Raw genomic sequence first — 15,527 nt, 5'->3', positions numbered from 1 at the left:
AGGCATCATTAAGAGGGGAAACAATATATCAACACTCCAAAGAGTCGGTGAAAGTGAGAGAGAATAACAGTTTCAACAGAAACAGCACAATAATAATATGGTAGAGAAAGTTTTAACCTTAACCTTCCAAGAACGTACAGAACTAAGGCTTAGGGTTTATCAAAATGTGGAAATAAACTATCAACCAACAGGTGAAATGTTATGGTTTATTTTCAGATATATATTTAGGGTCCAATAGTAAATTAAAGTTAAAGTATTAAAATTATATTATAAACAAAAGAGTTCGATTAGGCCTGCAAGCTGCTCAACTCTAATATTAAGATACTTGAATTCATCTCACTTGGTAATAACGGAATTGAATTCAAGTTTTTTCTCAAGTAATGCTCGGGTAGCATACAAAGACAAGTGTCTCATTAAACCTCTAGGAGGAATACCCTAAACCTCCACCTTTTAGTCCTAGGGTATGGTGTTTCTTGCCTCATTTCTATCAGCAAAACCATATCCCTAAGAAAACTCTCAAACCCACTAAACTAACCTCTACATGTCCATTAAAATCACCGCCTTGTCTAAGTCCTCCCAAAATTGTCACTTGTTCGTATCATCTAAGCCCACTTATGGTGCGTAAGCAGTGATATGCTTAAAGATTTATTACCTAAATATTAGGTTAAGGACCTAAGATCCTATCTGATCCATATCTCTAATGACCCCATTCCTCTTCATATCTCTACCTGTATGTGATAATTTATGCCCCCATTCACCCACGGTTTAGCTTTCTTGTAAGTCGACCGAGTATCTTGAAGAAATAAAATGTAGATATTCCTCCTCATAACCTCTGCTACCTCTACATATTTGCCTATAATAAACCCTAAGTTCCAAGTTTTTAAATGCAAAGAACTCATGATCATTTTCTACATATAATGATAATTTAGAAAGCCCCAAAAAGAAAAACCAACCTTGTCTTTCCCATTGATATCAGCTTTCACAAGCTTCGAATAGTACTCGGTGTGCACTTTACCATCCTTCAGTGTCTCAACAACATCAATGAAAGCAACACGAAGGGCTTCATTTCTAACATCAAAGTTAAATAATTAGCTACCATAACAGAGAAAATATAACCAAACATGAGAAAAGAATCTTTGGCAAAATCAACAGTAAAAACTAGACAAGAAAAGAGTAACTAATTGCAACACAAAAATGAGAAAACAAAGGTAAATGATACACACTACAACCAACCTTTGCATCAGCAATGCAATATCAGTAGCTTCAGGCTTCTGCTCCTCCTTTTGTCTTCCATATATTTGACATGTGACAACATATGTAAACTTAAGATCTGCCCGTGCACGAGCTTCGGGAGATAACTCATAACCTTGGGTATCAGTTGTCTCCAATCTAGAAAGTGCAGCCTCTGTATCTGATATTTCAAGTATAAATATATTAGTGAAATACCAAAAATAAAACCTGTTATTTTTGAAGAGACTAACCTCCAGCATTTTCTCTTTCCAAATAGGTTTGAAGCATAAGAGCCTTTCTATAATACATCATGCCACGAACTGCAGATCCCAAACAAATATAAGTTAAATATATAGGACTGATGGAACCAAGAAAAATATGGCTCAACTAAAGAATCAAATGCTGAAAAGGACTATTAAAAGGGATAGTCATGTCAAAAATTTTGAAAGTACAAAAATGACTTCTTAGTCAGGTAGTTGCCTAATGGCAACAGAAACAGATACATTTAGTGATATACATCAAAGAAACTAAATGAAATGGCTATCAGCAATTAGAACAATCCATTATATTAAGTGCACCAGCAAATCTGCTAGAACAATCCAAAACTTCAAAGGTGACATCTGATACTTTAATCTTTGTAATGGAAGAGTTAAAGAATCTAAATGTCAGCTTCAACAGGAATGATCTATCAGAAAACTCCTCTCAAAACCAGCAACTGCATTACTATGTTGTTTTTCCCACCCCAATCTATATAAGAAGGATTTCAAAAAAAGACCAAAAAACATTTTCACATATAATATATAGGATTATAATTAAATACTGTCAGATTTCAGAATATTTGAGTATATCAAATATGATTCTAAAAATATTCTATCCCTAACTTTAAGGCTGTACAGTATCCCTACAATTATTCTGTTTCCTAGTGTAAAGTTACCTTAGTTAGGCTAACTATGTCTATAAATATGTATGTAATCTCTTGTGGAAAATATAATAGAAAATATCCTGTTTTTCACATGGTATCAGAGCTGTTATTTAGCCCGATTTCTGGGATTTTTTAGCCGGTTTCTTTAGCCTGTTTTTTTTCTGACTCCCAACCAGTCCTCAAGTCTATAGAACTTGTTCAGACACAACATGACTGAAACTGTCAAGACCAGTAACACTGGGGAGGGCTCAGAAATTTCTGTAAACAACTCAAATCCAATGAGTGAGTTTCAGAATATCCAAGTAGCCAACAGGCTAAATGGAAAAAATTATCTGAAATGGTCCCAACTGGTTCGTACCTTCTTGAAAGGAAGAGGAAAGCTGAGTCACTTACTCGGAACTGGACCTAAAGAAGGGGACCCTAAGTTTGATGCTTGGGATGAACAAGACTCTATGGTAATGTCTTGGTTATGGAACTCTATGATGCCAGAAATCAGTGATACATGCATGTCTCTTAGCACATCCAAAGAAATATGGGAAGCTGTGAAGCAGACTTATTCTAAAGTTCGAGATGCTGCTCAAATCTATGAAATCAAGACTAAGATTTCATCCACCAAGCAAGGAAGTCGATCAATCACGGAGTATTCCAATCTGTTGCAAAGTTTGTGGCAAGAGATGGATCATTACCAGTGCATTCAGATGAAGTGCAGTGAAGATGCAGCACTCCTGAAAAGGTTTGTTGAAAAGGATCGAATTTATGATTTTCTTGCTGGACTGAATGTTGAGTTTGATGCAGTAAGAGTTCAAATACTTGGAAAAGAGGAACTACCATCACTAAATGAAACAATTGCAATTGTTCGTGCTGAGGAAGGACGAAGAGGAGTTATGGTGGAGAACAATCAAGTGGATAGTTCAGCCTTGGTTACTAATGCTGTAAATGAGAGAAGATTTGGCCTGGAGCAGCCAACTAGTGAAGATAATAGACAGATAGAACGTACAAAGTCTTTTAACAAGGATTCCGTATGGTGCACCTACTGCAAAAAGGCTCGTCACACTAAAGACAGATGCTGGAAACTCCATGGGAAGCCACAGACAACAAACAAAAATTTTTCAGAAAAAGGTGGACAATCAAAGGGACAAGGCCGAGCAAATACAGCTAGACAGCTAGATAAAAAAAACAATTCTCAGGAATTACCTATTGAATTCAATAAAGAAGAAATTGAGAAGTTAAAAAATTTGCTGGGATCATTGGAAAAAACTTCTTCAATAGGTACTTGTAGTTTGGCCTTTTCGGGTATATCCTCTCCTCAAAGTTCTAAAGTCTCAAATACAGATACCAAAAGTTCTTGGGTCATTGACTCAGGAGCTACAGACCACATGACCCACTCCTCACAAAAATTTGTTTCATATACATCTTGTTCTAGTAGTAGAAAAATAACAGTAGCTGATGGTTCTGTGATCACAGTGGCCGGTCAAGGTGATATTATTATATACACCTTGTTCTAGTAGTAGAAAAATAACAGTAGCTGATGGTTCTGTGATCACAGTGGCCGGTCAAGGTGATATTGTTATAAACAAAAACCTTACTCTTAAAAATGTTCTTCATGTTCCAAAATTATTTACCAATCTTTTATCCATTAAAAAAATTACCAAAGACTCTAACTGTAAAGTGGTTTTCTATCACAATCGGTGTCTTTTTCAGGAACAGAATACGAGGAGGATGATTGGACATGCTAAGGAAATAAATGGCCTATACTATCTTGAAGAATCCAGTGAAGAAGTTAGTGTTCTGAATTCCTCACCTTTATCTCTCATATCCGAGTCTATTAAAACCAATAAAGACCAAATTTGACTCTATCACCTTCGCCTTGGTCACCCATCGTTTAGAGTCCTTAAAATTATGTTTCCTTCACTATTCAAAGGATTAACTGTTGAAAAATTTCATTGTGATATCTGTGAACTTGCAAAACATAAACGTACCTCTTTTCCAGAAAGCAATAAAAGAACATCCACTCCTTTTACTCTTGTTCATAGTGATGTTTGGGGGCCATCCACTATTTCAAATATTTCTGGAGCTCGGTGGTTTGTATCCTTTATTGATGATTGTACTCGTGTGTCTTGCATTTTTTCTTTTAAAACAAAAATCTGATGTTAGGTCTGTCTTTCTAATTTTTTACAACATGATCAAAACACAATTTAGGGCCGAAATAAAAAGGTTTAGGTTAGACAATGCCAAGGATTATTTCAATCAATTCCTCTCAACATATTTTCAAGAAAGAGGCATTATACATGAGTCATCTTGTGTTAGTACACCCCAACAAAATGGTGTAGCCGAAAGAAAGAATGGTCACATTTTAGCCATTACAAGAGCCCTATTGTTCCAAAAAAACGTCCCTAAACAATACTGGGAGGAGGCTGTTCTAACTGCTACTCATTTGTTAAATAGATTGCCTACAAAGGTCCTTGAATCTCAAAGTCCTATGCAAGTTCTAGCCAAATTTTTTCCTGATTTCAATACCTCCAGTAATCTTACTCCCAAAGTATTTGGCTGTGTCGCCTTTGTCCATGTTCATTCTCAAAATAGAGGGAAATTTGATCCACGGGCTGTCAAGTGTGTCTTTCTTGGATATTCTTCCACTCAAAAGGGGTACAAGTGCTATCATCCAGCCACAAAAAATTTTTGTAACAGCTGATGTTACTTTTGCTGAACAAGAAAATTTCTTCACTCGTCCTTATCTTCAGGGGGAGATCTTATTCACAGAAGATAAGGACAAAGAATTCTTTCTTCTTGACATTCCAGCTCCTGTCCAGCAACCAAACACTCTCATTCCAGCTCTAAACACTCCCATTCTGGCTCCTGTCCAGCAATCAAACACTCTCACTCAGACCTTGCCTGCTACCCAACCTGCCCAACTTGAAACAATGACCCCTATACAACCTGAAACTGAGCCTAGTACACCCAAATCACCAAGAGGAATTCAGGACACTACTCGTCCGTTACTGGTTTACTCAAGGAAGAAGGCACCAGTGCAAGTTCAATCATCTTCTTCTCCTATACGACCTGAGGTAACTGCTGAACCTACTTTGAATTCTAATACTACAGATTTAGATGATTTTCCCATTGCTATTAGAAAGGGGACTAGAGTTCATGTCTTACAAAAACTTGTCCCATAACCACAAAACCTTTCTTACTAGCCTAAATTCTATTTCCATTCCTAATAACTGTATTCGAGGCATTAGAAGATGAGAATTGGAGAAATGCCATGAAGGTTGAAATGGAAGCTCTTGAAAAAAATAAGACATGGGACATAGTGAAATTACCGGAAGGAAAGAAACCGGTGGGATGTCGCTGGGTGTACACAGTGAAATACAAGTCAGATGGTTCTTTGGAGAGGTACAAAGCAAGGTTGGTTGCTAAAGGGTACACTCAAATGTATGGGATAGACTATCTTGAGACATTTGCCCCTGTTGCAAAGATGAACACTGTAAGAGTGTTGTTGTCACTAGCTGCCAACCGAGGCTGGAAATTACAGCAATTTGACATCAAAAATGCCTTTTTACACGGTGACCTTGAGGAGGAAGTCTATATGGATGTTCCTCCAGGATTCGGTCCAAATACAGGACAGGCAGTTTGCAGACTAAAAAAGGCTTTATATGGACTAAAACAGTCCCCGAGGGCTTGGTTTGGAAGATTTACCAAAGTGATGCTCAAGTTGGGGTATAAACAGAGTCAAGGGGATGATACTCTGTTCGTAAAACATTCATCTTCAGGGGGAGTGACTGCTTTATTAGTCTATGTTGATGATATTATTGTGACTGGTGATGATCTAGAAGGAATGGAGAGGTTAAAAAAATGCCTAGTAAAAGAATTCGAAGTCAAAGAGCTAGGTAAGTTAAAATATTTCCTTGGTATTGAAGTGGCACACTCTCGGGAAGGAATATTCATATCTCAGCAAAAATACATAGTTGATTTGTTGACAGAAACAGGCAAGTTGGGCTGTAAACCAGCAGAGACACCCATAGAGGTGAACCACAGACTCGGAGATGTATTAGAAGATACAGCAGTTGATAGAAGGTCATATCAAAAACTTGTGGGGAAGCTTATTTACTTGTCCCATACCAGACCAGATATTGCCTATGCAGTAGGTGTTGTAAGTCAGTTTATGCACAATCCTAAGGAATCACATCTTAGTGCTGTATATCAGATTCTACAGTACTTAAAAGGCACGCCGGGCAAAGGAATCTTATTTAAAAAAGGAGAAAATTTAACCCTTGAAGCCTATACCGATGCAGATTATGCAGGATCTATGGTTGATAGAAGATCAACCTCTGGTTACTGCACTTTCCTAGGAGACAACCTTGTGACTTGGAGGAGTAAAAAACAAAACGTTGTGGCTAGATCTAGTGCAGAAGCTGAATTTAGGGCAATGGCTCTTGGAGTTTGTGAGTTGTTATGGCTAAAGATTATATTGGAAGACTTGAAGATCAAGTGGGAAGGTCCAATGAAGTTGTATTGCGATAATAAGTCTGCTATCAATATCGCACATAATCCAGTTCAACATGATCGAACGAAGCACGTTGAGGTGGACAGACATTTCATAAAGGAAAAACTGGACAGTGGCTTAATTTGCACTCCATTTGTGTCCACTGATGAACAACTAGCAGATATACTTACCAAAGGATTGTCTGGGAAGTTGTTTCAGAAATTAGTAAGCAAGCTGAGAATGGATGATATCCACTTCCCAGCTTGAGGGGGAGTGTCAGATTTCAGAATATTTGAGTATATCAAATACGATTCTAAAAATATTCTATCCCTAACTTTAAGGCTGTACAGTATCCCTACAATTATTCTGTTTCCTAGCGTAAAGTTACCTTAGTTAGGCTAACTATGTGTATAAATATGTATGTAATCTCTTGTGGAAAATATAATAGAAAATATCCTGTTTTTCACAAATACACTAGCGGTGGGTTTTTCAACATCGGAAGCGGGATGAAATGGCAGACAAGCATTCATTTACAATATATTTTAAAAAAAAAAATCAATTGCGCAATTATTAAATAGACATATTGCAACCATAGAAGTCTGTTTGCAGATTTATAAGTAACTCTGCCTCCAAAATATTGGAGAACGATTCTAATATTTGTGATTCTATATGAAAACACATTCTCATTATTTTAAGTTGCCCGGAAATAGCATCAGCAAACAAGCTAGACACAAGTGAGAAGGGGAAACTTTTACCAGTTCTTGCCAATGTCTGTCCTCGATAAGAGGCCCAAAAACGAAGTTCAAGGATGTCACTAGGACTATCATAAAGTTCCGTTTCCGCTGCATTTTCATCACGGCCAATCCTAGCAAGAAAATTCTTCCACTCATCTGCAGTAAATAAGCGAGTTCATAAAACCAGCATAATCCAGAATAAGCTACAGTTTCATCAAAAGTCCATCACGTTGACTACAAAATTTGGACAAATGAGTCCAAGTATGATCTGACGATCAAATTGACATGAACAAGTATGGAAGATGGAAGCAAAAGCAAAGAGTAAGAACAGAAAACGCTAGACCTTAATTGCATTAACCATCACTCAGCACAATCAATTTGCATAAAATGAAAAATAGATACCAAACAATTAACAAACAATGTAAGAAATATATCCTAACTTCAACCAAATGGTCGAATCAAGCATGAAGCAAAAGAAATAAACAGGACATAAGCAAAAAGCATAGATACAAATAAAACATATTCTTGGATTGGTTGCCACTTTTGCTTTTCAAAGAAAGGCAAATACTATGTTAACATACAAATGCAAATAGTACTTAGTTTTATGTTTGGATTCAAGTTAGAAAGGGAAGGAATGGGTTTTAAACAAAAGGAAATTCATTCTTTTGCTGCCAATAACATTGTTTTACTTAGACTACAGCACATTAAATCTCTTATTTTGCTGCCCCCTATTTTTCCATTTTCATTGTCAATTTCCTCCACTCTGCCTATTGAATTTTTCCATCAATCAAAGCTGTAGTGGAAGTTCTTTCATTAGATCAGTCTTTCTCAAATCACAACCAAAAATCAAATAAAATTTTAAATTCCTCTAACCATCCAAAGAATCCATAATAGTCCAAGAATCTCAAATGAATAAAAGAAGTCTCAACAAATTCCACAACTAGAATTGTCAATTTCAGTTTATTAGAATTTTAACCCATGTGTATAGATCATGAATATTGTTAAATTCTGAATGAATTGTCAATTTCAGTTTATTACTTTGAAATTCGTTTCATCTTATTATGTATGACTATAAAATTGATAACTTTGAAAATTTTTCACATTTTTGTTTCCCTTAACCAATAAAAGAAATAAATGTTCAAAGTTTTCTTGAAATTAGCTCCGTCAAAATCAACAATTAAGATGGGTTTAATTATTTGAATTGATTAAAAACAAAGGTGATTAAAAATCAAAATTAAAGCCTAAAACAAAATTAAAGGATTTAAGAAAAATATAAAATGAAAACAATGTAGGTATTTAAGTTTGCTAGGGATTAGATGTTATAGTCTATATTTAAAAATTACAAAAATTTGGTGTCATGTTTTTTTAGGAGAGTGTAAGTAGGTTTTTAACAGGCAATCGTGATAGAATTTTAACCCATATGTATAGATCATGTATATTGTTAAATTCTGAATTAATATAAAATCAACATGCAATTGAAACTCTCCACAATATATAAAATTTATTAAAAATATATTATTATTACAAATCTTAAAGGCAAAACAATAAATACAATAATCTTCAGCTTGTATCATAGAAAAGTGAGATGGAAAATACCTGGATATATCTTCTGGAGGTAAAACAAAATAGATATTCCATCCTCATTCTTCTTTAACAGTTCATTCATGCTATAAAGCACAATCTCAGAATAGTACGGGGTAAAAACACTGCAAGTGATTATCGAAAATACGGATGAGAACAAGGAATCAACCAAGAATATATACTAATACCTCAAAAGGCAAAACAGTTACAAAAAGGAGAAACTATAACCTGAAGGACAGCATCTCCTGCACAGGTCTTGCTGGGGGCATATCCATGAAAAGTGAATTTGTGAAGAACTCCAGTCTACGTCTCGCCTCGAGATTTTTGGGAACATTTGATGCTGAGTCTTTGATCGTTAATAGAGAATACAATCTTTTGACTTGTGCTTTCTGCATATTAACAGAAGTGGCATAATGTCACCAGAAGCAAAGCAACCAAAAAAAAAAAGAGTTATCTTAACCCTAACATACCAACTCGGGATCTCTAGGCCAATTCAACTTTGCAAATAATCGACCTTCAGTCCTAGCTTTTAATATGCTCTGCCACTGATCAGAGTGTTCCCTGGAATGTGCAACAAAAGCTACATGTTAGTAGAAAGCACATAAAATCTCGGAAGCACATACACAGAAACAGGTACAAGGATGTGGCACATCAATTTCAAAAAACACAGCTGGGTTATGAAAACTATAATATAATATATATATGTGCATATATATTATGTGCTCTTATTGATTTTGAATGAATACATATGCAACAAGCCCTCAAATTTTAAACTTATTTGATAACTGTATTTTTTTTTTCTGATAAGGGGAGGGGGTAAGGGGCGTCCAAGGATCAAACCCAGGACTTGATGTCAACCAAGACTTAATTTCAACAGAAGTTTTTTGCCATTACTCCACAGGCAAAGTTGACGTTTTTATAACTGTATTTAGTATTATAGAAAATGGCCTGAAAATCTTGTAAACTTAAAAGTTATTATCCAATAAAATTTTAAGCCATCCAATAAAGAACCCAAGTTCCATCCACTTCAAATATTATTCTCTTGTTTCCTAACAATGTGGAAGCTGAAATCATCAGGTTGAGCAAAACAACAGCTCATCTCTTTTCACTTCTTCAATGTATTATCTTCTCCCCTACATGGATCAAAGGCCCCCAAGAAAAAAGATGCCTTTGTTCTCAATGCTTCTTTATATTTTCTTAATTGAGGTGTTCCATTAATTTCTTGTGGAGCATTAGGGTTCACTTTTGGAGAAAAGTTAGGCAAAAAATCCATCATCCCTTGCCATTTTGCATTTTTCCCATATCAAAGCGTGCATAGACCTTGTCCAGTTTTTCATTTGTTTGTTGTGTCCCTGAGTGTCCATTATGTATTCCAGACACTGATTCAACAATGATATGAGGAGAAGGAAGCTATGTCCATGCTTCATAGCATATTATATATCCCACACCTAGCGCAGACTAAGATATTTGACTGACCTCAAATAGATGGCAAGGACATCATGTCGTACAACATCATATAAATCTTGAACAGCCTTAACAGCACCTTTTTCATGCTCCGGCTTTTCAGCCTGATTCTGTTTAAGCCACAATCAAGCCAAAGGACAGAAATAAATATAAGAAATCCAACAACCAATCCAAAGAAAACTGAAACATAAAGAAAATTATCCAATTTCATACTACCTATTCCTATATACAGATACAGAATTTTATGAGAAACATGGAAGGTAATATATAAAGATAACGAGAAAACCCCAAAGACATCTGTTCATATACATATTACACTCCTACCCTTGCCAACAACTTACTGTTTAACCTTTTCCTTTGAAATTTGTATAGAGAAAAATCACGATGCAGACTTTTATAAGTCATTTTCCCTTTGAAATTAGTATATCAAAGATGAGCGGCTGAAAGACACATTTCCGCAAGGTTTGTTTAAAAAAAAAAAAAAAAAGAACGAATAGGAGGTCAAACCAGCAGAGCTCCAATTTAGGGTTCAAGCACCTAAACCAGGCAATTCAACTTTTTTTTTAACATTTAAACATTAGATTTAATGTTAAAAGATATCAAACATTGTTTATAATAAACCAAAAACTATGTATTTAGTTACCCTAAGGTCTTTAATATAATTCTATAAGGCTATGGGTTTAAATTCCATAACTCACAAAAAGATTTTTGAAATAAATTATAAAAGATCAACTAAAACTTTTCCTGGTTTTTTACAGATTGAACCAGTTTAAAGCTGGTTCAAGGAACCGTCAGTTCCTTAAATAGCACAGAACCAGACAAGTGATTGGTTCCTGGTTGAACCGATCTGACCAACCGCTCTAAAGTCAGTTTTTTCAACAATGCTTTTCCATCATAGTAGAGGACAGAAGCATACAGACAGAAGAACCACCAAAAATGACAATAAAAACTAAAGCAAATGTACAACCAGAAATTGGAAGCATAAAAGACATAAAGCAAACCAAGACTAAATTAATATACTTCCGCTTTATACCACAAGTATATCAAACATAAAGGAAATAAAACCAACCAGAATTCCTAAGAGAGCAGTAACACGTGAAATAACCAGCTGCAGCTTGTTTAGTTGAAAATCATCACTGATAGTCTTCTTCGTTATACTGGCTTCAATTCCCTCATATATCCTCTCAACCCTAAGAGTATAGAAAATAGATATGTATATAAATATGTTATAATAACATAAATTCTTTACAAAAACGCTAACAACTTATAAAAACTTACCACGTCCTTCCTTCAGCTTCCAGTATTGCTGTCAGTATATATCGGAGGGCATAATAGCATTCCTGAACTGCATACTTCATATACTCATCCCTTGAAATCCTTTCCCAGAGCTCATCTTGTGCATCTCTACTCTCAGCAGCAATATCTTTAGCCAAAAATATCTGCAATAGAACATTGAAGATGAAACCATTCGCAGGTTTAAAATCATTTTAACACAAAAAGAATAAAATGTAACATAAAAGAGATGATATAGTGAACAAAATCTATGACCTTGCTGGCAAGCAGAAAAAGGGGCCACTGAACCAAGGGGAGTTTCCCAGTATTTTTAGGCATAAAAAGTAATTCCATTTCACTGAAACAAAGGAAAAAAAAAATGAATAACCAGAAATAGCAACGTATGGACCCTCCAAATATGTAATCCACCAAAGAGCCAAACCAAATGAATAAATCAACAAGAAACAAACCAACAACACTCACAAGTTAGTTAAATAATCCTCTTCCCTTAGATTTTTTATAATTTCATTCCAAAATGGAGAGAAACGAGCAGCATCAAACTTGCTCTTCTCCACAACCTGTAGAAACACAAATCAATCAGTATGACTTATAATTAGAGAAAAAATAAAACAAGGATGAATGCAGAGACCTTTGGTTCTTTAGATTAAAGGGAAACCATGATCAGAAGCAGCAATATCACCATAGTTAAAACACTTCTAGACCAACAATAACTATGAAAAGCATCCAACTTTCAAAAACTAATATTATATTGTTTTTTAGGCATAACCCATACCTCACTAGAAGACGATGCCGATGCCCTGCAATTAAAAAAAAAAAACCTGTCTTAAGACCAAGAGAGAGACGATGGAAAAAGGAACAAATATATAAATCATTTCAATAGAACCACAATTGCTGTACTATGTTTATGGGTCAGACCTAACAGGATGGAGTCTCTTCATAAAAGCTTCTGGGAACTCCTCAAAAAGCTTTTGGACAGCATCCAACGATCTAATCTGAAATGTCATGTTGAATATTCAGAGAACAAATCAAGTTATAGATCTTGGTTTGCACAGAATAGATCTTGAAAAGGTAAAGCATTCGTACAAAATAGATCTAGGTTGTTTGAAAACTACATACCTCCCCGAGACGATCCCTTGCCCCAAGCAAGAATCCCCACACAGCAGATAAGACAGTATAAAAAATGTAAATGTCTAGCAGATACATCTGTGGAAAAAAGAAGTGGGGAAATACATAAATAACAATAATACAAAAGGGAACTATTGAGAGTAAAAGGCTGAAATGTCTCCACTATATTTAAAAATGCATCAACATAATTTAAGTGAATCCCATCAAAGTAAGCTATATCTCAAAATGACACCGTGAGCCATTCAACCACATAAGCATCAAGAAGCTCAAAGTCTAAAATTGATCAACAGGTTTAGTCAGCCACCTTCAAATTTAATGAATTTAATCCATGCACTTACTAAAAGAAGGTTTGAAGACAATTGAAGACAGTGTTAAACTGATACCGCTATTTTGGAATGCATGGCATTTTGGTGAGGACAAAGCTCGCAGTGATGTTTTGATCACATGGTGAATAACAGTCCAAAAAGTATATATTTTATTTTAATTAAATAATAATCAATAATTTTTTGTATACCAGAAAACAATTTGCTGTATTTTTTATTAAAAATAAATGTTTCTTTGGGCTAAGTGAAGTACCTAGATAAAAGATTCATGTTTCATGTGCCACATCACACAAAAAGACAAATGGTCAAAGCTAACGACACAATTTTCACACCATCATCAGATGTTAACGACACAATTTTCACACCATCATCAGATGTTCTTGAAGGGAACATGAGGATCAAATTCATCAAAACTTAGATAAAGAGAATAAAATCACCAAATCCAATCTTAGCCCTACCAAGAAAACCAGGACTATCAGTATTTTACCTATCAGAAATCCAGATACGGACATTGACTAGTAAATGGACCAAATTTACACTAGACCTATCAGGAAAAAACAAGGAATACCACTAGTATTTGATATATTCAGAGGCATCAGAATTTCCAACTTACAGCTATCACTGGAGCCCATAAACTGACCACTGTCAGAGCATTATGGTTATCTGCAATCAAGGAGATATTCTATGAGAAAACCAACGTGCATTCAATTAAACTAATATTACACTTCTACAAGCACAAATAGAATGAGAACTACCAACAGAAAAGAAAAGCGGCAAAAAAGCACAGGAGGAAAAAGGACACACAGCAACTAATGATTCATTGACTTTAAATATCTATACAGTCAAGTTTAGATTCATGAGCTTTTCTTCCATGGTAAGGGATATGAATCAGCATATTCAACATTAATACACTAGGAAAAGGAAGGAATTTCAGAACTGACTATATAGCATACAAATATATTTACTTTATCATAAAAATTTATGATGTGGACATGCAAATCATGTATTCAAGTAGGTAGAAATATCAGTCAGCACATTCTAACATATATACAAAAAAAGGCACTTGTTTCAGGCATTTCACCATATAATAAAAATATACAATGCTTATAGAAGTTCATATCATGAACAAGCAAATCACGTACTTCTAGATACGAAATCATGCCAAGAATATTCTATATTATCCATGGCTATGACTGTCCTTGTCGGCTTCACCAGTGGCTTGATCTGCAAAGTTAGGACAGACCATGAACAAGATAATTTAAATAAAAGATCAATGACCGCGCTAAGTTTCTGTGGTAAATGACTCGTACCTGGAAAAAATAAGCAAATGCAAACTTCCCACTCAAGATGATAAGCCAGAAAATCATATATCTGTATCACAAGGACATCATAAAATATTAAATGAGTACTTCAAGCATTCAAAGGAAAGGGAACATTGCTTCCAATGAGCACAAGGGTATGTTAATCAAGGAATCCCAAGGTCAGAGATTAGAGATTACTTAATAAAGTCAGTAGTCCTCTCATACATGCCACGTCCAACATAGTACCGTTCCTGTAAGAAAAATACAGCAAATAGTAAAATAATAAAGAGATGAATCAGCAAAAAAACTAATGCAATAAGCAACAAAAATCACAAAAGTACAAAATATTAAAAAAATAAAAACAAAAACCTGACGCATCCACTTGATAAAGCGAATCAAAGAAAACTGATCACACAGTTCGGTCAAACGATGACATGCTGGTATCCGCATAAGGAAACTTATGAAAAAATGGATACCACCATAGATGCCTATAACAATCAAATACAATCTGAAAACAACTGAGTTTGAATTTGGTTTACTCTCTTCCTGCAAAGCCCTCCTGCATTAGTCATGGATACACATCAAAAGAAAGTTAAGCTTGTGTATAAAACAAATATATGGACAAGTCAAACCATGAAATGATGTCAGAGAAGAATTATTCAGCAAATTGACTGAGAACATACACATAAAGGAAAGATACAACGACTGATGCAACACCAAACCAAATAAATCGAAGAAAAATTCTGGAAACAGCTAGGCGTCGTGTGGTCGAATATGCGCCATACATCATGATGACATCCAAAACACCTACATTATGAAACAAGAACTTTTAAGCAAAATATTTTAGCAGTAAGTACAAAATGAACTCATCAGTAATAGCAGAACAAAATTGTATATATATAAAATACGTACTTTCTGTAAACTTCATCACTACAAAAGTTGGACCAAGACTAAGAACTTCCCGTAAAGTCTTGGCATTCAGATGTCCATTATTGAATGCAATGATTGTAAGACCCTAAAAAAGAGAAGCAAGCAGCCCATAAAAATATTTAAGATGTAATGATAACCATG

General features: G+C 35.1%; 1 protein-coding gene across 1 annotated transcript in view; it reads right to left on the bottom strand.

The window, feature by feature from the left end:
• The window catches only part of LOC108469209 (callose synthase 9), a 39,091-nt gene that overhangs the window by 11,562 nt on the left and 12,002 nt on the right, over positions 1-15,527 (bottom strand). Inside the window, exons 15-36 of the mRNA XM_017770105.2 lie at positions 15,369-15,471; positions 15,140-15,263; positions 14,826-15,015; positions 14,655-14,707; positions 14,466-14,526; positions 14,298-14,379; positions 13,769-13,818; positions 12,824-12,910; positions 12,623-12,699; positions 12,480-12,504; positions 12,170-12,264; positions 11,963-12,044; positions 11,693-11,853; positions 11,484-11,604; positions 10,427-10,524; positions 9,421-9,511; positions 9,179-9,339; positions 8,966-9,075; positions 7,391-7,525; positions 1,482-1,550; positions 1,234-1,411; positions 954-1,068 (exon numbers count right to left, since the gene is read on the bottom strand). Coding sequence (XP_017625594.1) covers positions 954-1,068; positions 1,234-1,411; positions 1,482-1,550; positions 7,391-7,525; positions 8,966-9,075; positions 9,179-9,339; positions 9,421-9,511; positions 10,427-10,524; positions 11,484-11,604; positions 11,693-11,853; positions 11,963-12,044; positions 12,170-12,264; positions 12,480-12,504; positions 12,623-12,699; positions 12,824-12,910; positions 13,769-13,818; positions 14,298-14,379; positions 14,466-14,526; positions 14,655-14,707; positions 14,826-15,015; positions 15,140-15,263; positions 15,369-15,471 — 2,268 coding nt within the window. The remainder of the gene's footprint in view (positions 1-953; positions 1,069-1,233; positions 1,412-1,481; positions 1,551-7,390; positions 7,526-8,965; positions 9,076-9,178; positions 9,340-9,420; positions 9,512-10,426; positions 10,525-11,483; positions 11,605-11,692; positions 11,854-11,962; positions 12,045-12,169; positions 12,265-12,479; positions 12,505-12,622; positions 12,700-12,823; positions 12,911-13,768; positions 13,819-14,297; positions 14,380-14,465; positions 14,527-14,654; positions 14,708-14,825; positions 15,016-15,139; positions 15,264-15,368; positions 15,472-15,527) is intronic.

This window comes from Gossypium arboreum, chromosome 8 (assembly GCF_025698485.1).
Source record: "Gossypium arboreum isolate Shixiya-1 chromosome 8, ASM2569848v2, whole genome shotgun sequence".
Taxonomy (NCBI): Eukaryota; Viridiplantae; Streptophyta; class Magnoliopsida; order Malvales; family Malvaceae; genus Gossypium; species Gossypium arboreum.
This window is presented reverse-complemented; position numbering and strand designations above follow the sequence as displayed.